At 42.6% G+C, this 19,404-nt stretch overlaps 1 protein-coding gene across 3 annotated transcripts in view; it reads right to left on the minus strand.

Moving 5' to 3' along the window:
* KCTD1 (potassium channel tetramerization domain containing 1) overlaps positions 1-19,404 on the minus strand; it is a 233,902-nt gene that overhangs the window by 7,022 nt on the left and 207,476 nt on the right. For all 3 annotated transcript variants that reach the window (XM_030213693.1, XM_030213690.1, XM_030213684.1), the window contains exon 4: positions 11,115-11,420. In XM_030213693.1, coding sequence (XP_030069553.1) covers positions 11,115-11,420 — 306 coding nt within the window. The remainder of the gene's footprint in view (positions 1-11,114; positions 11,421-19,404) is intronic.

Below are 19,404 nucleotides of genomic sequence, written 5' to 3' on the forward strand. Positions count from 1 at the left end.
TCACAGTTGTTATCCATGGATCCTGAAGCAGTTAATCAAATTGCTGGCCATCATTGACCATAGAGAGTGAGCAGAAGGCATTCATCAAATTAAGTTAAGTGTTGGGTGCAGTTCCATATTTTCTATATTTTCACATAAAAATTGAAATGCGTTTTAGGAGGTGTAATGGAAGATTTAAAGGTTTGCTTTTCAACCCTGCTTTGATCGATAATGTACTCTGAAATCTTCTGTCTTTGACCGAAAGTAACTTTTCTTGTAAATACAAAAACAAGTTGGAATGCAGAAGATAAGACACAGCTCTAATTAATTTGTTATGTGAAGGGAACGATGGAGCTTGTTTTCGGGTTCAGACTGGCCACCTGGACTAGGAAACATGTGACCACATTCCCACAGTATGGCTTGTTGACCTAGACAGAGAAGAAATCTGTAATTTTCCATAGCTCTGAACATGAGAGTTCTGAGCCTAATAAAAAGGGGAGTTTCTTTCTGTGAAATCGGGAGCTCATTTGTGAGTAACATACATACTGCGCAGAGGACTTGTTCCTGGTCTAAAAAGCTCCTGGCTCTCGCTGTAACGGGCCCCTCCCCCCAGCTGATAAGAGCCTGGATGATGTAAGGACCAGTGATGATTGTATGTATAGTGCATTATTGCTTCTTTTCCTGGTCTAAGAACTCTTAGCATTGCTTAGATGTAGAGACCAGTGATGTAATGATTGTTTATAGCTAATCGTGTTTATATAGCTAATCATTGTATATACCTTAATCATTGTAGAATTTAGCACCTTTAATAAAAGGTTTCATTTATCTAATACGAATCCAAAAGAATCCACGGTAATTATTGAGTAGTCTGTCAGTGAGACAGGCTGTAAATCCATAGCAGTAAAGGAGGTTTTTTTTTAAAAGCCTATGAGGACAGTGAGAGCTCCTTTATAATAAAAATGTTCTTGTTGGGAGCCTGTTGAGGCTTTTCCCTTCTATTGCATTTTTAAAGGAATTTTATGGAACGCCTTCCTATTGCTGTATGCATGAACAAATGAAATTGTCAACCTGTATTTACTATACTAATATTTATGTGCAGATCAGCATTCCAGACACACATATGTGCATAATGTATAGAAATTCAACTCCAACTGCTAATAAGTTCATGCACAAAACATTGATCCTAATTAGTTACATATGACTTGGTTACAGCACACGTTTTTACATGTGCCAATAGGAAACCACTAATGAAGCTTCAGTGTATGGCTCTAATGCACAGATTAGTACATCGCTCGGCAGAGGCCAGTGAAGATAAAAGTCTGAGGACTGTCAGCCTCTTCCATGCTTTCAGCTGCTACAGGGATTTCAGACATCGAGAAACAAATGGAAGGAAAGAGGATTCCCTCTTCTAAGATATGATTCTGAGGAGCTATACCAAAGAATCTGTACAGCTGTTAAGGGTTTTCTTCCAATATTGTGAACAGAATAAATAAAACTCTGATCTTTCAGAAAGCTATATGAAAAAAAAAAAAAAAAAAAAGGAAAAAAAGTCAAACTTATAGCTTAACCTTTCACTAAGAGTATCTACTGGGTTTGTGATTCACTTCTACAGACACAGACTGTTTCATTCAAAGAATCCTTATTTGCAGTCAGACTTTTTCAGCCCTTTACAGTGTCCTTTTGAATATCATTTGGAGAATAAAGATTATATAGCCACCACTATATATATATATTTTTTTTTTTGTGGTCAACTTTGTGACAGACTGAAATGCTTAAGCCATTCCCACATCAAGCTGGCTTCTTTCCTCCATTTTTATGCGAGGTACCTCATCTAACAGACCTGGGTCTGTGCATACATTTTCTTTGTTAGGTTGCTATGGTCAGAAATGCCCTTAAGTTTTTATTTATGCTTGAGCTACCATTTTGCTTTTTGTAACCACTGTTTTATGCTGACCCTCATTCTTTTCAAATTGTAGCTGTTCAGTTACATAGTGTTTAGTTGTTGAATACTACCTGAAGAGTGGTACCTGAACCTGCAGCACTCATCAAAAGAAAGACCCAGGGACCTGAAGGTGTATGGGTCCTATATTTGTGCATGACCCTGGTGGATGGTAAGAATGAAAGGAAAAGTGTACACATGCATATTTATTGTTTGATGGCCTGAATTCACAGCCAAAAGTCAGGCAGTGACAAAGTCAAATGTACTCTACAAATGTTCCTGCCAGTACAAGGACAAATGCAAATAAAGATAACTTCAAGAATGCTATTACCTCCAACCAATAGAAGGCAGGCTTATTTTGTTGTTCCTATTTAAAAAACAATTTTGTACTTGCTTTGGCAATCTGCGACAGCCAAAGCAGGGAGACAAACAGGAAATAAGAACTTCTTGATAGCAACAATTCTGTCTTAGCTGACCCAAAAAAGCCAACTGTTTTGAAATACTTTCCCCAAGTGTACACAGAGCAAAGATACTTACTTGTAGCAGGTGTTCTCCGAGGACAGTAGATTGCTTATTCTCACATGCAGGTGACATCATCCGACAGAGCTCCGGTGCAGATGCTGATTTGCTAGCAGTAGAGAAAGTTCTAGCAGCATCCCATCGCGCATCTGCTAGTGCCATCCCGCCCAATGTTCAAGCATGGGTCCCCCCAGTCAGGTGATAAGCATAAAGAGTACAACAAAAAAACAACTCCTAGGGGAGATGGGAGGGCATGTGGGAATAAGCGGCCTGCTGTCCTTGGAGAATACCAGCTACAGGTAAGTATATTTGCTTTCTCCAAGGACAAGCCGGCCATGTTATTACCGTGTTTCCCCGAATATAAGACACTGCCTTATATTAATTTTTGCGCCCAAAAAGGCGCTAGGTCTTATTTTCAGGGGATGTCTTAATATTTCGGGGAAACACGGTTGGCCCGCCCACCTTCCCTCCGTCGCTCCTGCAACTACCGGTAACTCCCCACCCGAGGTCGCCCCCCCCCCCACCCGAGATGGCGCTCCCACCCGAAGTCGCCGGACCCCACCCCCTCCGTCGCTCAGAAACTAACCTGAACTTAAGCCTCCTTTCACTTTCCTTCCAGTTCGCAGGAGCAGCAGGGCAGGGCAGGCCTCTCCTTCCTTCCGAGCCCCACCCTCGCTTGACGTTATGTCGGGTGTCCTGATCCAAACAGTAGTGGGATGTGAATGTGTGTACTGAAGACCACGTTGCAGCCTTACAAATCTCCTCTATGGAGGCTAATCTCAGGTGGGCAACTGACAGCCATAGCTCTAACATTTTGAGTCAGCCCTGCCTGGGCATAAGCAAAAGAAATGCATTCTGCTATTCAATTTGAAAGTGTGTGTTGGCCGATGGCCACCCCCAACCTGTTGGGGTTAAAAAAAAAAAAAAAAGAAGGTGGAATATCAATTGGCTTTAGTTTGTTTCAGATAAAAGGCTAAGATCTGCTTGCAGTCTAAAGTATGTGGTATACTTCTGCCAGGATGGGCATGAGGTCTAGGAGGAAAATGCTGGTTAAGATGGAACTCTGACACAACCTTAGGAAGGAACTTGAGGTGCATGTGGAGGACTACACTGTTGTGATGAAATGTGGGTGAGCTACTAAGGCTTGGAGCTCACTGACTCTGCGGGCTGAAGTGACTGCCACCAGAAATACAACTTTCCAGGTCAAAACCTTCAGATGGCAGGTATTCAGAGGCTCAAAAGGAGCTTCATCAGCTGGGTGAGGACTATGTGGAGATCCCATGACAAAACTGGAGGTTTGGTAGGGGTCTTTGTCAACAACAAACCTCTTGTGAAGCAAACTAAGAGCTGTACAGAGATGGATTCACCTCCTACATCAACTGCACTGAGATGAACCCTTACAGAGTTGGTTTTCAAACCAGACTCAGAGAGTGCCGGGCAGGAGGTACTCAAGCGGTTTTTGTGTAGGGCAAGAGAAGGAATCTAAGTCCTTGCCCTCACACCAGATGGCAAACCATGTCTATTTAAAAAAGTAACACCTCTTAGCGGAGTCTTTCCTGGAAGCCTGCAAGATATGGGAGATATGCTCATTCAATCCAAAGGATTTGAGTTCTACGCTCTCAACAACCAAGCTGTGAGGGCCAGAGATTGGAAGTTGGGATGCAGAGGAGACCCCCTTGTTCTGCATGATAAGGGTCGGAAAACAGTCTGACAAACAGGTATCAATGGAACAGTACTTGCCTGGTTCAGATCCTATCAGATAGGCAGCAATCCATCGCCACCATGGGCACTGACCTGCGGGGTACCACAAGGATTGATACTGTCACCTATTCTGTTCAATATCTACCTCAAACCACTAGCTAAGTTGATTCAGTCATTGGACACTCAGTTCTACATCTATGTGGATGATGTGCAGCTACTCAAACCCATTGAACCTGACTTACCTACAGCACTGAATAAACTGATTACCTGTCTAACATCAATCCAAGAATGGGCTAAACACAACAAACTTTGCCTGAACCCAAGTAAAACCAAGCTTCTCTGGGTCCCTAACACAAGTGGATACATACCTGACATCAAAATCTATTTTGAGAAGTACAAACTCCCCCTCAAATCACAAGTCAGGAACCTTGGAATACAGTTAGATTCAACACTTACTCATGAAGAATAGGATGATCCTCTACACACGTCCAAGGACTCTAAGTTCCTCTCAAGGACTATCACTAACTGCACTCTCTCAAAAAACATTACACGATGCATGTGATACCCGTAAGCGAGCCTTCTCCGGAGTAGCCCCCACACTCTGGAATGCACTGCCTGAATGGCTCCGCTTAACACAAGACTATCTCTACGTCAGGAAGCAGGTGAAAGCTTGGCTCTTAAACCAGGCCTTTAATGGAAGTAGTAACTAACTTGTTAGTCTCACTCACATACACAAGGAGTGAAACGGGCCACACACAACTGCAGCAGGACATGTTTATCCACTCTTACTCTAGCTGGGCTAATATTTAACCATTTCTCTGACCTCACGTGCAACTTTCTTTAGTCACCTTATTTTCTAACTCCTCTTACTCTCTTACCTATCTATATGCTCCATCTACACAGTCAATTAAAATGTTCTATTATGTATTGTGTTGACATTGTAAGTAGTATACTGTGCCATACTTTGTATTATTTGAATATTTTTACTGCTATAATTGTCTATTGCTCATGTTTGATTTATTCTTACTGTACACCACCTTGAGTGAATTCCTTCAAAAAGGCAGTAAATAAATCCTAATAATAATTGAGACCACCGGAAGGCTAAGGTCCACTGGGCCGCTTTCAAATGGAGCCATGCCACAGGAGTGACATGCACTGTGAAGGCCATGTGACCCATCAGTCTCAACATTTGATGAGCCGAAAACTGCTGGCTGTGGCGGACCTGTAAGGCAAGCACTATCAAGCTATCCGCTTTTGCTAGAGGAAGGAAGGCCCAAGCTTGCGCTGGGTCTAGCAGAGCTCTTATGTACTCCAATCGTCATACTGGATGGAGATAGGACTTGGGATAATTTATGACAAACCCCAGTACTGCCTGCTCAGCTCTTGGCTCCCACACTCTGCAAGGTTCTCACTTCGATGTTCTAGGCATCAGTGAGTTTCAGAGAGGGCCTGGGACTGTTCCGTTGAAGGTGTAAGCACCCTTGATGCCAAAGCGAGAGCTCCTGCAGCAAATGCACCAGCTCCTTTCAGAGCACGCTGCGGAACCATTCATCAAGGATGGGCATTGGCAAAGGCATGGGAGCCAGGGAAGAGGCAGCCTGCGAAGTCATCAGTGCTGAACTGGTGGCAGGAACCTGGCCACTCGATGAGTGGCACACCGGCATCACACCCACAAAGGGGGAGTGCTTCTCTCGGTTTCCGGCACTTCTTGAGTATTGGAGAGTCCAGTGCCTTGGCGCTCCTGGCACCATATACCATGAAGGACCAATGCTTATGCTTCTTGGGCTTCCCCTGATGCACAGATCCTTGATCCCCAGGAGCTGAGGAGGATGACGCTGAATCTAAGCGTCTCCCCGGTGTCAGATCCGATGTTGACCGGTCCCAGGGCCTGCTAACAGTGCCCGGTGTCAAGGGAGGAGGAGACCACTTGATGCCGGTGCACTCCCAGTGGTTACCGGTGTGGAAGCAGGCATGGAGGTCGATGGCACCAGTGCCGAAGACGATGGTCCGGCCTGAGCCAAAAAGCTTCTCCTTTTGAGCCAATCGCACTCTGTGTCCTGGCCTGCATATGAAGACGAAGATTTACTTATTTAGTCATTATTGAATCCAACAATTATCCAAAATCAAGTTTCAGTTCAATGTGCCTTACAAAACGGTTCGGGAGTTCTACACTGTTGTGCAATTAGAATACAGTGTGAAAAGTTAAACAATCATGGGATATTACACTTTTGCTGTACAATTACAATACAGTGTAGTACATTTATTTGTTGTATGATTAGTAAAGACATTTCTTTAAAAGGTAAGTTTTTAGTTCTTTTCTGAATTGGAGATAGTTGTTGATGTTTTTTATGGCTTCGGGTATTGAGATCACAAATGGAGCGGTTATGATCTGGCCCAAGGCACCCAATGCAACAGTTGTACTCACAACAGTGAAAAGTTCTGAACATAAGAACATAAACATTGCCATACTGGGACAGACTGACGGTTCATCAAGCCTAGTATCCCGTTTCCAACAGTGGCCAATCCAGGCCACAAGTACCTGGCAAGATCCCAAAACAGTATAATATATTTTATGCTGCTTATCCTAGAAATAAGCAGTGGATTTTCCCAAGTCCATCTTATAAGTACATATAAGTAGTGCCATACTGGGAAAGACCAAAGGTCCATCTAGCCCAGCATCCTGTCACCGACAGTGGCCAATCCAGGTCAAGGGCACCTGGCATGCTCCCCAAACGTAAAAACATTCCAGACAAGTTATACCTAAAAATGCGGAATTTTTCCAAGTCCATTTAATAGCGGTCTATGGACTTGTCCTTTAGGAATCTATCTAACCCCTTTTTAAACTCCATCAAGCTAACCGCCCGTACCACGTTCTCCGGCAACGAATTCCAGAGTCTAATTACACGTTGGGTGAAGAAAAATTTTCTCCGATTCGTTTTAAATTTACCACACTGTAGCTTCAACTCATGCCCTCTAGTCCTAGTATTTTTGGATAGCGTGAACAGTCGCTTCACATCCACCCGATCCATTCCACTCATTATTTTATACACTTCTATCATATCTCCCCTCAGCCGTCTCTTCTCCAAGTTGAAAAGCCCTAGCCTTCTCAGCCTCTCTTCATAGGAAAGTCGTCCCATCCCCACTATCATTTTCGTCGCCCTTCGCTGTACCTTTTCCAATTCTACTATATCTTTTTTGAGATACGGAGACCAGTACTGAACACAATACTCCAGGTGCGGTCGCACCATGGAGCGATACAACGGCATTATAACATCCGCACACCTGGACTCCATACCCTTCCTAATAACACCCAACATTCTATTCGCTTTCCTAGCCGCAGCAGCACACTGAGCAGAAGGTTTCAGCGTATCATCGACGACGACACCCAGATCCCTTTCTTGATCCGTAACTCCTAACGCGGAACCTTGCAAGACGTAGCTATAATTCGGGTTCCTCTTACCCACATGCATCACTTTGCACTTGTCAACATTGAACTTCATCTGCCACTTGCACGCCCATTCTCCCAGTCTCGCAAGGTCCTCCTGTAATCGTTCACATTCCTCCTGCGACTTGACGACCCTGAATAATTTTGTGTCATCGGCGAATTTAATTACCTCACTAGTTATTCCCATCTCTAGGTCATTTATAAATACATTAAAAAGCAACGGACCCAGCACAGACCCCTGCGGGACCCCACTAACTACCCTCCTCCACTGAGAATACTGGCCACGCAATCCTACTCTCTGCTTCCTATCTTTCAACCAGTTCTTAATCCATAATAATACCCTACCTCCGATTCCATGACTCTGCAATTTCTTCAGGAGTCTTTCGTGCGGCACTTTGTCAAACGCCTTCTGAAAATCCAGATATACAATATCAACCGGCTCCCCATTGTCCACGTTTGCTTACCCCCTCAAAAAAAATGCATTAGATTGGTGAGGCAAGACTTCCCTTCACTAAATCCGTGCTGACTTTGTCTCATCAGTCCATGTTTTTGTATATGCTCTGCAATTTTATTCTTAATAATAGCCTCCACCATCTTGCCCGGCACCGACGTCAGACTCACCGGTCTATAATTTCCCGGATCTCCTCTGGAACCCTTCTTAAAAATCGGAGTAACATTGGCTACCCTCCAGTCTTCCGGTACTACACTCGATTTTAGGGACAGATTGCATATTTCTAACAGTAGCTCCGCAAGTTCATTTTTTAGTTCTATTAATACTCTGGGATGAATACCATCAGGTCCCGGTGATTTACTACTCTTCAGCTTGCTGAACTGACCCATTACATCCTCCAAGGTTACAGAGAATTTGTTTAGTTTCTCCGACTCCCCCGCTTCAAATATTCTTTCCGGCACCGGTGTCCCCCCCAAATCCTCCTCGGTGAAGACCGAAGCAAAGAATTCATTTAATTTCTCCGCTACGGCTTTGTCCTCCTTGATCGCCCCTTTAACACCATTTTCGTCCAGCGGCCCAACCGACTCTTTGGCCGGTTTCCTGCTTTTAATGTATCTAAAAAAAATTTTACTATGTATTTTTGCTTCCAACGCTAATTTCTTCTCAAAGTCCTTTTTTGTCCTCCTTATCTCCGCTTTGCATTTGGCTTGGCATTCCTTATGATCTATCCTGTTACTTTCAGTTGGTTCTCTTCTCCACTTTCTGAAGGATTGTTTTTTGGCTCTAATGATTTCCTTTATCTTACTGTTTAGCCACGCCGGCTGACGTTTAGTCTTTTTTCCATTTTTTCTAATACGTGGAATATATTTGTCCTGAACCTCCAGGATGGTGTTTTTAAACAGCATCCACGCCTGACGCAAGTTTTTTACTCTGCGAGCTGCTCCTTTCAGTCTTTTTTTCACCATTTTTCTCATTTTGTCGTAATCACCTTTTCTATAGTTAAATGCTAGCGTACTTGATTTCCTAGTTTCACTTCCTTCAATGCCAATATCAAAACCGATCATATTATGATCACTGTTATCAAGCGGCCCTCGTATCATTACCCCCTGCACTAGATCATGAGCACCACTAAGGACTAAGTCTAGTATTTTTCCTTCTCTTGTCGGCTCCTGAACTAGCTGTTCCATGAAGCTGTCCTTGATTTCATCAAGAAATCTTATGTCCCTTGCGTGTACAGATGTTACATTAACCCAGTCTATATGCGGGTAATTGAAATCCCCCATTATTATTGTGTTGCCCAGTTTGTTTGCGTCCCTGATTTCCTTTAACATTTCCGCATCCGTCTGTTCGTCCTGGCCAGGCGGACGGTAGTACACTCCTATCACTATCCTTTTCCCCTTTGCACATGGAATTTCAATCCACAGTGATTCCAAGGAGTGTTTTGTTTCCTGCAGAATTTTCAATCTATTTGATTCAAGGCTCTCGTTAATATACAATGCTACCCCTCCACCAATCCGATTCACCCTATCACTACGATATAATTTGTACCCCGGTATGACAGTGTCCCACTGGTTATCCTCCTTCCACCAGGTCTCAGAGATGCCTATTATATCTAATTTTTCATTTAGTGCAATATATTCCAACTCCCCCATCTTATTTCTTAGGCTCCTGGCATTCGCATCTTAGTAATGGCTTATGGACTTTTCTTTTAGGAAATCATCCAAACCTTTTTAAAACCCTGTTAAGCTAACTGCTTATACCACATTCACTGGCAATGAATTCTAGAATTTAATTAGACACTGAGGGAAGAAATATTTTCTCAGATTTGTTTTAAAATTTGTGAAGAGCACAGTGTGAGAAGACTACATGACCGCGCTCTCTCAGCTCTGCGTAAAAAAAAAAAAAAGACACTGGGGGAATTGAGCTTGAGCGTTGGGTGGAAAGGCACCACTGCATGCGCGGTGAAACACTTAGAATTTTCTCTAGTGCTAGCGAATCAGCGACGGTACCCGGGCTCCGCTGGATGATGTCACCTACATGTGAGAATAACGTGGACTGCTTGTCCTTTGAGATTATTAACATACATTGCTACACACATTTTACAAACTGTTTTCTGAGTTTAACCTTTAGTGTCTCCAAAATTCTAGACTTGGTTTGCTTCCAAAACAACTCTCCTGGAGGTCAAAGGGCAGCTTTAAGCAAACCACAGCACCTTAGAAAACACTGCATTCTAAATTTAGGTTCTCTCACTGGTGGCAAATTGCACTGTTGAGGAGCATGTCAAATCCATACAGAGTCAGTACATTTAAAATGTGTCTGAAATGGCTGTAACATTGAGATTACTCACACAACATCTCTGCTGGACTTCACTGAGCTTTCTTTGGCTTCATAATTAAACTCCCCTTCTGCCCTCTCCACAAGAATTTAGATTTTTTGTTTAGATGTATACACTATTAAGCTTTATTTTAGAAAAAAACAACTCTGCATTCCTTTAAGTTCTAGTGCTTTGTGCTGTGCCATAATGTACATGTTTCAGTACATATGGATTCTGGTAAGATTTAACAAAGTGAACCACGCAATTTGTTTAGATTAAAAAGTTTTCAAATTTTTTTTTTACTCAGGATTACAACGCAAATAAACTCCAGGCCAAAGGGGAAGAATCCCAAATACAGAGTACAATGGGTGGTATTTAGTGTCCCAAATAACTGGTCTATTTCCATAAACTTTATGTTAAAAGTCTAGAGTTATTTTAATATTTTAAGAATTGATTTGAGTTACAATCAAAATTATTGAAATCCCATTTGCATTTCATTTCTGGAGATAAAACTAAAAACTTAAAATTGTAAAAAATACCTCAATCCTTATTTAAATAAATCCATTTTTTTTTTTTGTAAAATCCAGGACCACAAAAAACAAAACAAAAAACAAACACAATTAGTGTAGAATTTGTGCACAGCTTTAGCTTCTAGATTATGTAAGCTATGTGTATTTTATCGAACAAAGAATAATAGGCATGTGCAGAGGACAGGGATAATGCTAGTTTCCCTGTGCACATATGTCCACACATAGGAAGGCATTACCTGGACTGAATTCAGGTGACAGTATCCGTTTAGTGGAAATCTGATAACATGTGTGGAATCATGGTTCCAGCCTGCATTGACAGAATTGCACATCACATCACCAATTTCAGGAAACACTTCTTCTATTAGTGATTTGTCACCGCTCAAAGTGATCCTCTCCCCTAGATCTGGAGCAACTCGAACCACCAGACATTCACAAGGCCTGGAGAACCGCACAGACTCCCGATCCTGCTTCCATCTTTCTAACTCCAAGAGCATGGGCTGAAGCTGGAAATATTTTGCTTCTTCATATAACAAACTGTAGTCCTAAACAGAAAGGCAAGACAAAATGCATGTTATTTCACTATACATAGCAAGACTAATCAATGTTATTGGTGTGTCTGGGAACAAAACCCAGCTTGCCTTCTCACTGGCCTGGCTAATATATATACCAATGAATCAAATTCAGGAATCATTTACACTACTTTCATTCAATGTTGGCTCTTCTAATATAGCTTGTCAAGCTCAAGGTGTTGAAGTCTTCTCTATCATGAGATAACAATTATAACTTATCTCAGTATCAGAAAAAGGTACTTCTAAAACAGATTTATTCTAAAATTTCACATATACTCTTTTAGTCTTTACTTCACTAGTGAACACAACTGTACAATATATCCACGCTTCACCCATGTTTTAATTACAAGCCATGGTGAATTAAATGAGAAAAACATACCCTAGCATTCTGGAAATCTGAGTCGATACAGTGACTTGCATCCACAGGTGTAGGGACAGTGCAATAAATAGTTTCAAAGCCAGTTTTGAATCTAAAAACTAAAATGAACAAGACGTTTTCACACTCTGTTTATGCACATAACTATCAGCACAGCAAGTTGCACTGCCTAAGGGAAGAACTTTAAAGATAAAAGCTGTAGGGATGACTAAACATGTTAGTAGTAGAAAATGCAGTGGTGGCCCTACCATTAGGTCACCTGAGGCAGGAACCTCAGACGGCACTCTTCCTGGAGCGGCATCTCCCCCTTCCTTCCTCCACCTTCCTTCCCCAAGTTTACCTTCTTTATCCTTTTTGCAAAAGGCAGCGGTGGCGGCAGTGATTCCTATACGCTGCACTGCCACCAACACCGGCCTCTCCTCTTTACCATGGCCCGCCTCTCTGATGTAACTTCCTATTTCCTCAGAGGCAGGCCGCAGTAGGGAAGAGACCGGTGCCAGAAGCACATGGGGATCGCTGCCGCTGCCTTTTGGAAAATGGGAAAAGAAGGCAAACTCGGGGAAGGGGGTGGAGGAAGGAAGGGGGGAGATGCCAGACTGTGGCCGGTGGGGGGGGGGGGGGGGGGGGGGTGCGGCGGCTGCATCTTAGCCTTGCCTCAGGCAATATCTTGCCTTGGGCCGCCCCTGTAGAAATGGTTTAGTTGACTAACTTAAAAAATATTGCTACAGTACCACTTGCTAGCTTAAAGAGATCAATTTAGAATAGTGATTCTCAACCCAATTCTTGGGACATACCTAGCCAGTCAGGATACTCACAATGAATATGAATGAGAGAGATTTGCCTACTATGGAGGTATCACATGCAAATCTATCTCATGCATATTCATAGCGGGTATCCTGAAAACCTGACTGGTCTGGTGTGTCCCGATGACTAGGCTAAGAATCCCTATTTTACAAAGCATCTATATGTGTATACAACGACATTATAAATAAACCTAAGGAAAATCTCCTTCTAACTATCTTCAGCCATAAACAATGAAAAATGGAGGAGATATGTCGTCAACTAACTTATACCTGACATATATTAATTAATGAGAGTGTTGTTACCTCAAGAAGCCCTCGGCTCTATTTTAACTTGAGCTCACAAGGGCTGGGTAGCTTCATCATTGGTAGCAACACTCGAGATGTAGCTTATCCAAAATTGTATAATTGTATAAATTGTATAAATTGTACAATTTTGGATAAGCTACATCTCGAGTGTTGCTACCAATGATGAAGCTACCCAGCCCTTGTGAGCTCAAGTTAAAATAGAGCCGAGGGCTTCTTGAGGTAACAACACTCTCATTAATTAATATATGTCAGGTATAAGTTTAGTTGACGACATATCTCCTCCATTTTTCATTGTATACAACGACATTTACATGTGTACACTGGATTCCGATGTAGATGGTGATTTCAGAAAACCATCGTTTGCACATGTAGATTGCCAAGATGCAGAGATCTGTAAGTGGGCATGGCTAGGTCACTTACATTTAAGAAAACTTCCCTGCCAGCTCTGAGGCAAACAGATATGAAGTGTTCATCAGGGCCACAGCTTCAAACAATGGATAATTTTCATTAATTTCCCATTTCTTATTTTTGCCTCAGAAGAGGATGAAATTTTCAACTGGAGTTTAGAAAGTCATGCTGAGTCAGTTCAAGACTAAGTTTGGTTCCAACATCTGTGTACATCAGAGTGGAGTAGTCTAGTGATTAGTGTAGCACAGGAGCAGGCAACTCCGGTCCTCGAGAACCGCAGGCAGGTCAGGTTTTCAAGATATCCACAATGAATATGCAGGAGATAGATTTGCAAGCACTGCCTCCATGGTATGCAAATCTATCTCCTGCATATTCATTGTGGATATCCTGAAAGCCTGACCTGCCTGCGGCTCTTGAGGACCAGAGTTGCCTACCCCTGGTGTAGCAGGTCCGATTCCCACGGCAGCTCCTTGCGACTCTGGGCAAGTCATTTAATCCTCCATTGCCCAGTATATATATCTGTATATAATATGTAAACTGCTTTGACTAAACACAGAAAAGCAGTATATCAAGTCCCATCCCCTCTTTTCCCTTAAAGTCTATTCCTCGGTGCTCTGTCTCAGGTGTGTTACAAGCTGCCTTCTTTCTCTGTCACCGCCTCACCACCCTCCTCTACCTTTCTGTCTCTTACATCTTTCTCAGGTTTCTTTTCAGCACTTTTCTCTCATAGTAACATAGTAGATAACGGCAGAAAAAGACCTGCACGGTCCATCCAGTCTGCCCAACAAGATAAACTCATATGTGCTACTTTTTGTGTATACCTTACCTTGATTTGTACCTGTCCTTTTCAGGGCACAGACCGTATAAGTCTGCCCAGCACTATCCCCGCCTCCCAACCACCAGCCCCGCCTCCCACCACCGGTTCTGGCACAGACCGTATAAGTCTCAGCCTATCTTCTCCTCTTTTTCCTTTGTGTTTCCCTCACATAAGAAAATAAAATGCCTTGTATAAGTCTTTACACCCTTGTAAATTTTTCACATTCTATTTTAAAACACATCAAAATGTCATTGATCTACATAAGAATCTAAACTTTCAACATAAAAGAAAGTTATAGAATTATTCAAAGGATAACACCCCTTGATTTTATACTTGGTGGAAATAATTTGTACAGTTAGAATAAATGTCTACCAACTTCAAACAGTCAGTTGCTGCAGTGTTTGCCTATTTTTCATGGTACAATAGCTCAAGTGTGCAGGGGATCATCTGTGGATTGTAGTCTTCTAGTCTTGCCACAATTTTCTATTGGGTTCAGGTCTGGGCTTTGAGTGGGCCAATTGATAACATTCATTTTCTTCTTGCTGAGCCATTCCATTGTTGCTTTTGCTCTGTACTTATCTTTATCCTGCTGAAATATGAATCTTCTCCCCAGCTGCCTATGGCTGACAGCAGGTTTTCTTCCAGGATATGCTTGTACATTAGACCACCTAGCTTTTCATTACTCTTCAAAAGCCATACTTGTCCCTGCTATTACAAAGCATCCCCACAAAATAATGCATTCACAGTCATGTTTTCCTGTGGAGGGATAGAATAAGTAGGGATGTGCTGAATTTGTTTTACACCACACATCACCTGGCACAGACACCAAAACGGTTTCATATCACAAAGGTTTCTCCCATAATTGTGGCCGTCCCTGGGAAAACATGTCTTAAGGTCACCAGAAACAAAAAAAAAATAATGAAATTTTAATGAATTCTATTATAGCAAACAATTTGTAATACAGCATTCCAAAACTCATCCTTTTAAATGAAAAAATATAAAAGTTACAGAAGTTCAAACACGTGATTGCTTAAAGTAATTGAGAAATTTGGAATGGATCTGCGACTTTAATCATGTTTTCCCAGAGACGGTCACACATGTATACAACGCCCCCACTGTGTCTTGGAAAACATCATGTAGCACATCAGATGGCTTGCAGTGGCTTCCTTTTTGCCACTCTCCCATGTAGCTCATGCTTGTGGAGAAGTCATAAAACTGGTTAATGTAGGGCTGTGGAGTCATCTGAAACAATTTTGTTTGGAGTTAGCAGGTAAAAAAGTAGAGATAGAACATATAGACATATATAATCAGGAGTTAGAAAATAAGAGTGAATCATAAGAAAAAATTGCATGTGGAGTCTGAAAAGATGCATAGAAGTGATCTCAGTAACAGATGCATATAGGTGGGTGCAAGGGGAGCAGCAGCTCCCCCAAATAGATTTTGAATAAAATAGCACTTATGTGAATTGGGCCTCAGCATCACATCGGAACCTAAAGGTCTGCTCCCCCAAACATCAAAACCTGGCTACGCTTCTGCTCAACAAGTCCTGCTATGGTATGTTCAGCTGGTATTAGTCCATGTGTATGTGACTAGCTAATTTAGCTTCTTCTTTCACTAAAGGCTTGAAAGATTATGAGCCAAGCTTTCATCTGCTTACAATGGGTCTTAAGGTGACTTTTGGAACCACAGCTAATTCAAGTTTGTTTATGAAGCATGTGAAGACTTACACAATATAGACCTTTTTTAATTTTATATATTTTTGATTATTTCTATAATTGTTCTTTGAAGTGTAGAGCATATTATACAGATCAATGAAACAAATGCTTACTTTTAAAAAATACAAATTCAAAAGCATAAGACAATAAAATGTTTTTAAAGTATAAGGGTGGATAAACTTTTACAAGTCATTGCAAAGTCCTGGGTTAGAGCAAAAGGCCCATCAAGCCCTGTGACTTGTCTCCAACAGTGACCAACACAGATCTTAAACATCTGACAAGAGTAAATCCATGCCTTGTAGCTCACTCTGAGGGGACAAACAGTGGCTTCCCTAGCACGACATGGCTAATGATAGTTTCTAGTCTTTTTCTTCATGAAACAGTCTAACCCTTTTCTAAAGCCTGACGCCCCACATCTGTTGGCAACAAATTCACAGCTTAAGTGTGTATTTAATGAATATATACGTTCTCTAAATTTAACTCATTATGTAAATTATGATTACTGTTTTATCTTATTAATTTTTGCTTAAAGACTTCTTTCTCTGTAATTCACCTTGAATTCTAACGGAATAAAGCAGAACATAAATATCAGAATAGAATGTTTCTACCTATTATTTTCGTACATTGTCCCTATTCTTAGTAGCAATCAGTTATCTTCCCTAATTTTTAAGTGGGGGCCCACTTTGGATCCAAATGAGCTGAAGGAGAGTCACCAAATATATTCTCATGTGAGGCCTTGACACTGCTGATTAATGTGTGACAATGACATCCAGCCCACCAGCCTATCTTCAAACTTTTCATTGGGTGTATCCTCAAGGAGGTCGGAATTTGTCTATTGAGAAATGCCTTGTCCTTCAAGCATGTGGCTCTTCCTCATAAACACTTCCCCCTTTCTGCCATGAGCTTGGATAGAGAGGCAGAGTGAAGCATAAAAAAGGGCACAATGATGAGGGCTGCCCTCGAGGTCTCCAGGGGCTGCCACTGGCCCCCAGGACTTGCACTGAAGAAGGCTGGTATACATTAAAAAGGTAAAACAACTATTCCACCATTACCTGTTCCATCCCCACCTGTGACTATATAGATCTCCATATCATATCTCCTTCTCAGTGAAACCTTGCCAAGTTGAAGAGCCCAAACTTGTTTACCTTTTCTTCATAGGGTTCCCCATGTTGGAATATTCAATGAGCTACAGGTATGCTGAGGGACCGTTTGTGAAGCTGAAGGGACTCTGCTCAATTCGTCTGCCCAAGCATTCTGTTTGCTGGCTAGATAAACAGCTCTTATAGAGATGTCTCATATCTGGATTGTTTGTCGACAAGAGGTGGTAAGAACCCATTCCTCCCTGATTGTTCAGGTAATAAATCGCACCTGGTTTGTCTGTGCGAACGAGTATTATCTCATAAGAGTATGCGGTCCTAGAAAGTTTTGAGGGTGTTCTATACTGCTCGCAATTCCGGGAGATTGATATGATGTTTCTCCTGTGGGGACCGAGAATCCTGTGTGTGGAGACTCCTGAGATGAGCACCTCCAACCTACCATGAAGACATTCGTGGTGAGAACTTGTGATGTGAAAGGGGCTGAAATGGAAGTCCCTGGGTGAGATTCTGGAGAACCATCTACCACTGTACAGAGTGGTGTAGCTATGGAGTTAATTCACAAACAGGCCGAAAGCAATCTCGTGGCTTGGGACCACTGAGAGTAGAGTGACAACTGAGAAATTCGGAAGTGGAGTTGAGTCAATAGTGTTTCATGGATTGTTGACGCCATGCAACTGAGTAGGCAGAGCATCTGATGAGCAGATACCTGGGTGGATTTGGAAACCTGAGCGGAGAGATGCATTATGTTGTTTGCTCTCGGTTGAGGGAGGAAAGCTCGATCCAGAGTAGTGTCTAGGAGAGCCCAATGAACTGTAGAGTCTAAACAGGTTGAAGATGCCTTATGGCTGATGAACTGAAGTCTGTGCCACCTCTTGGGAGGCTGCCTTGATTAACCAGTCGTCGAGGTAGGTGAAGATGCGTATTCCCCACTTGCGGAGTGTTGCAGCTACCACTATCAAAAGCCACAGCCAAACTGAATAGTAAGACTTTGTACTGATAATGCAAAGTCCCACAAGAAAAGCGGAGGAATTTTCTGTGAGCAGTGAGGATAGGAATGTGAGTCTGTGCTTCCTTCAAATCTAAAAAGCAAAGCCAGTCACTGAGTTGGATTATGTGAAGAAGAGATCTCAGGGAAGCCATGCAAATTTTTCTTTGAGTAGGAACTTGTTTAAAGCTCGCAGGTCAAGAACTGTTTGCACTCCCCCTGTCTTTTTTGAAGTACCTGGAATAAAAGCCTCGACCCCTCTCTGGCAGAGGAACTGGTTCTATTGCATTCTGCTGGAGGAGGGCAGAAAGCTGCTCCTGAAATACTGTCATTTGGAGGGAAGCTGAAACGAGAATCTTGGTGGATGGTTGGGAGGTCTTTTTTCCAACGCAGATTATAACCGTACTGAATGATATGTAGCACCCAACAGTCTGAGGTTATGAGCATCCACCTCTGTTGAAAGAGGATACGTCTGCCTCTCACCAGTAGGTTGGCTGGCATGGACAACAAGATGGTGGCAATGCTCTCTGGAAAGGAGTCAAATATTGTGTATTTTCAAACCCAGTGCTGTATATGGTATCAGTTTTCTTTGAAGAAACTTGAACTGTTGGTGGAGTCTCAGTTTTTGATCATACAATTATGAAAAATACTCTGAAGTGGAACAGTGATTCCTTCTCTAAGAGAGTCATAATCTAGAACCTCAAAGAGTTCTGATTGAGGTTCTTCCTCTGTCTCCAACTTGGAAGGCATGGCTTGGACCATCTCATGGACAAAGCCAGGAAAACATATACTTTCTGGAGTAGCCTTGCATCTCGGGTGACTGAGGAGGATCAGATGGAATGCCACAGGACTCCTCAGCTGAGAGGTCCAGAGGTCCTGCTCTGTTTCCCACGAGAAGTACGACTTTGACTCTTCAAAATACTGCTCTTAGTCAGTTCGTGGAAGAGAGTGTCGAGGCAGATGAGTCTCCAAGGCTGGAAAGAGTTTCCCTGCTGATGCGTGCATTGGTCAGGCTCACGGTGCCCCCTGAAGATAGACACCGAGCTGGTGTGCAGACCTACCTTTCTGTTGTATCTACGGGCTGGATTGAGGCTGGTGCAAGCATCCTGTAAGCCTGTATATGCAGTAACCCTAAGAGTTCATCTTTGAGCATAGCCCGGATTTCCTCCTGTAGAGTAGGTGCCGGTACCTGCTAAGAAAGTGGTATGGATGCAGCCCGAGTTATAGCCTGTGCAGACGTAGGAGATCTCAAAGACTTCGAAGGCTCTCAATGAGAAATGTTGGAGAGGAGAACAGTCACTGTGGCACAGATGCTTCCCATGCATCGAGGATGTCAATGCAGGAGAGGTGTTAAGAGTGCCTGGAGGGAGAATGATGGCAATGCTTCTTAGGTTTTTTACGCTGCACCAACGAAGAGGACGCAGAGTCCCTTAGGCAGCTACAGTACAGA

The sequence above is a fragment of the Microcaecilia unicolor genome, chromosome 1 (assembly GCF_901765095.1).
Source record: "Microcaecilia unicolor chromosome 1, aMicUni1.1, whole genome shotgun sequence".
NCBI classification, from domain to species: Eukaryota; Metazoa; Chordata; class Amphibia; order Gymnophiona; family Siphonopidae; genus Microcaecilia; species Microcaecilia unicolor.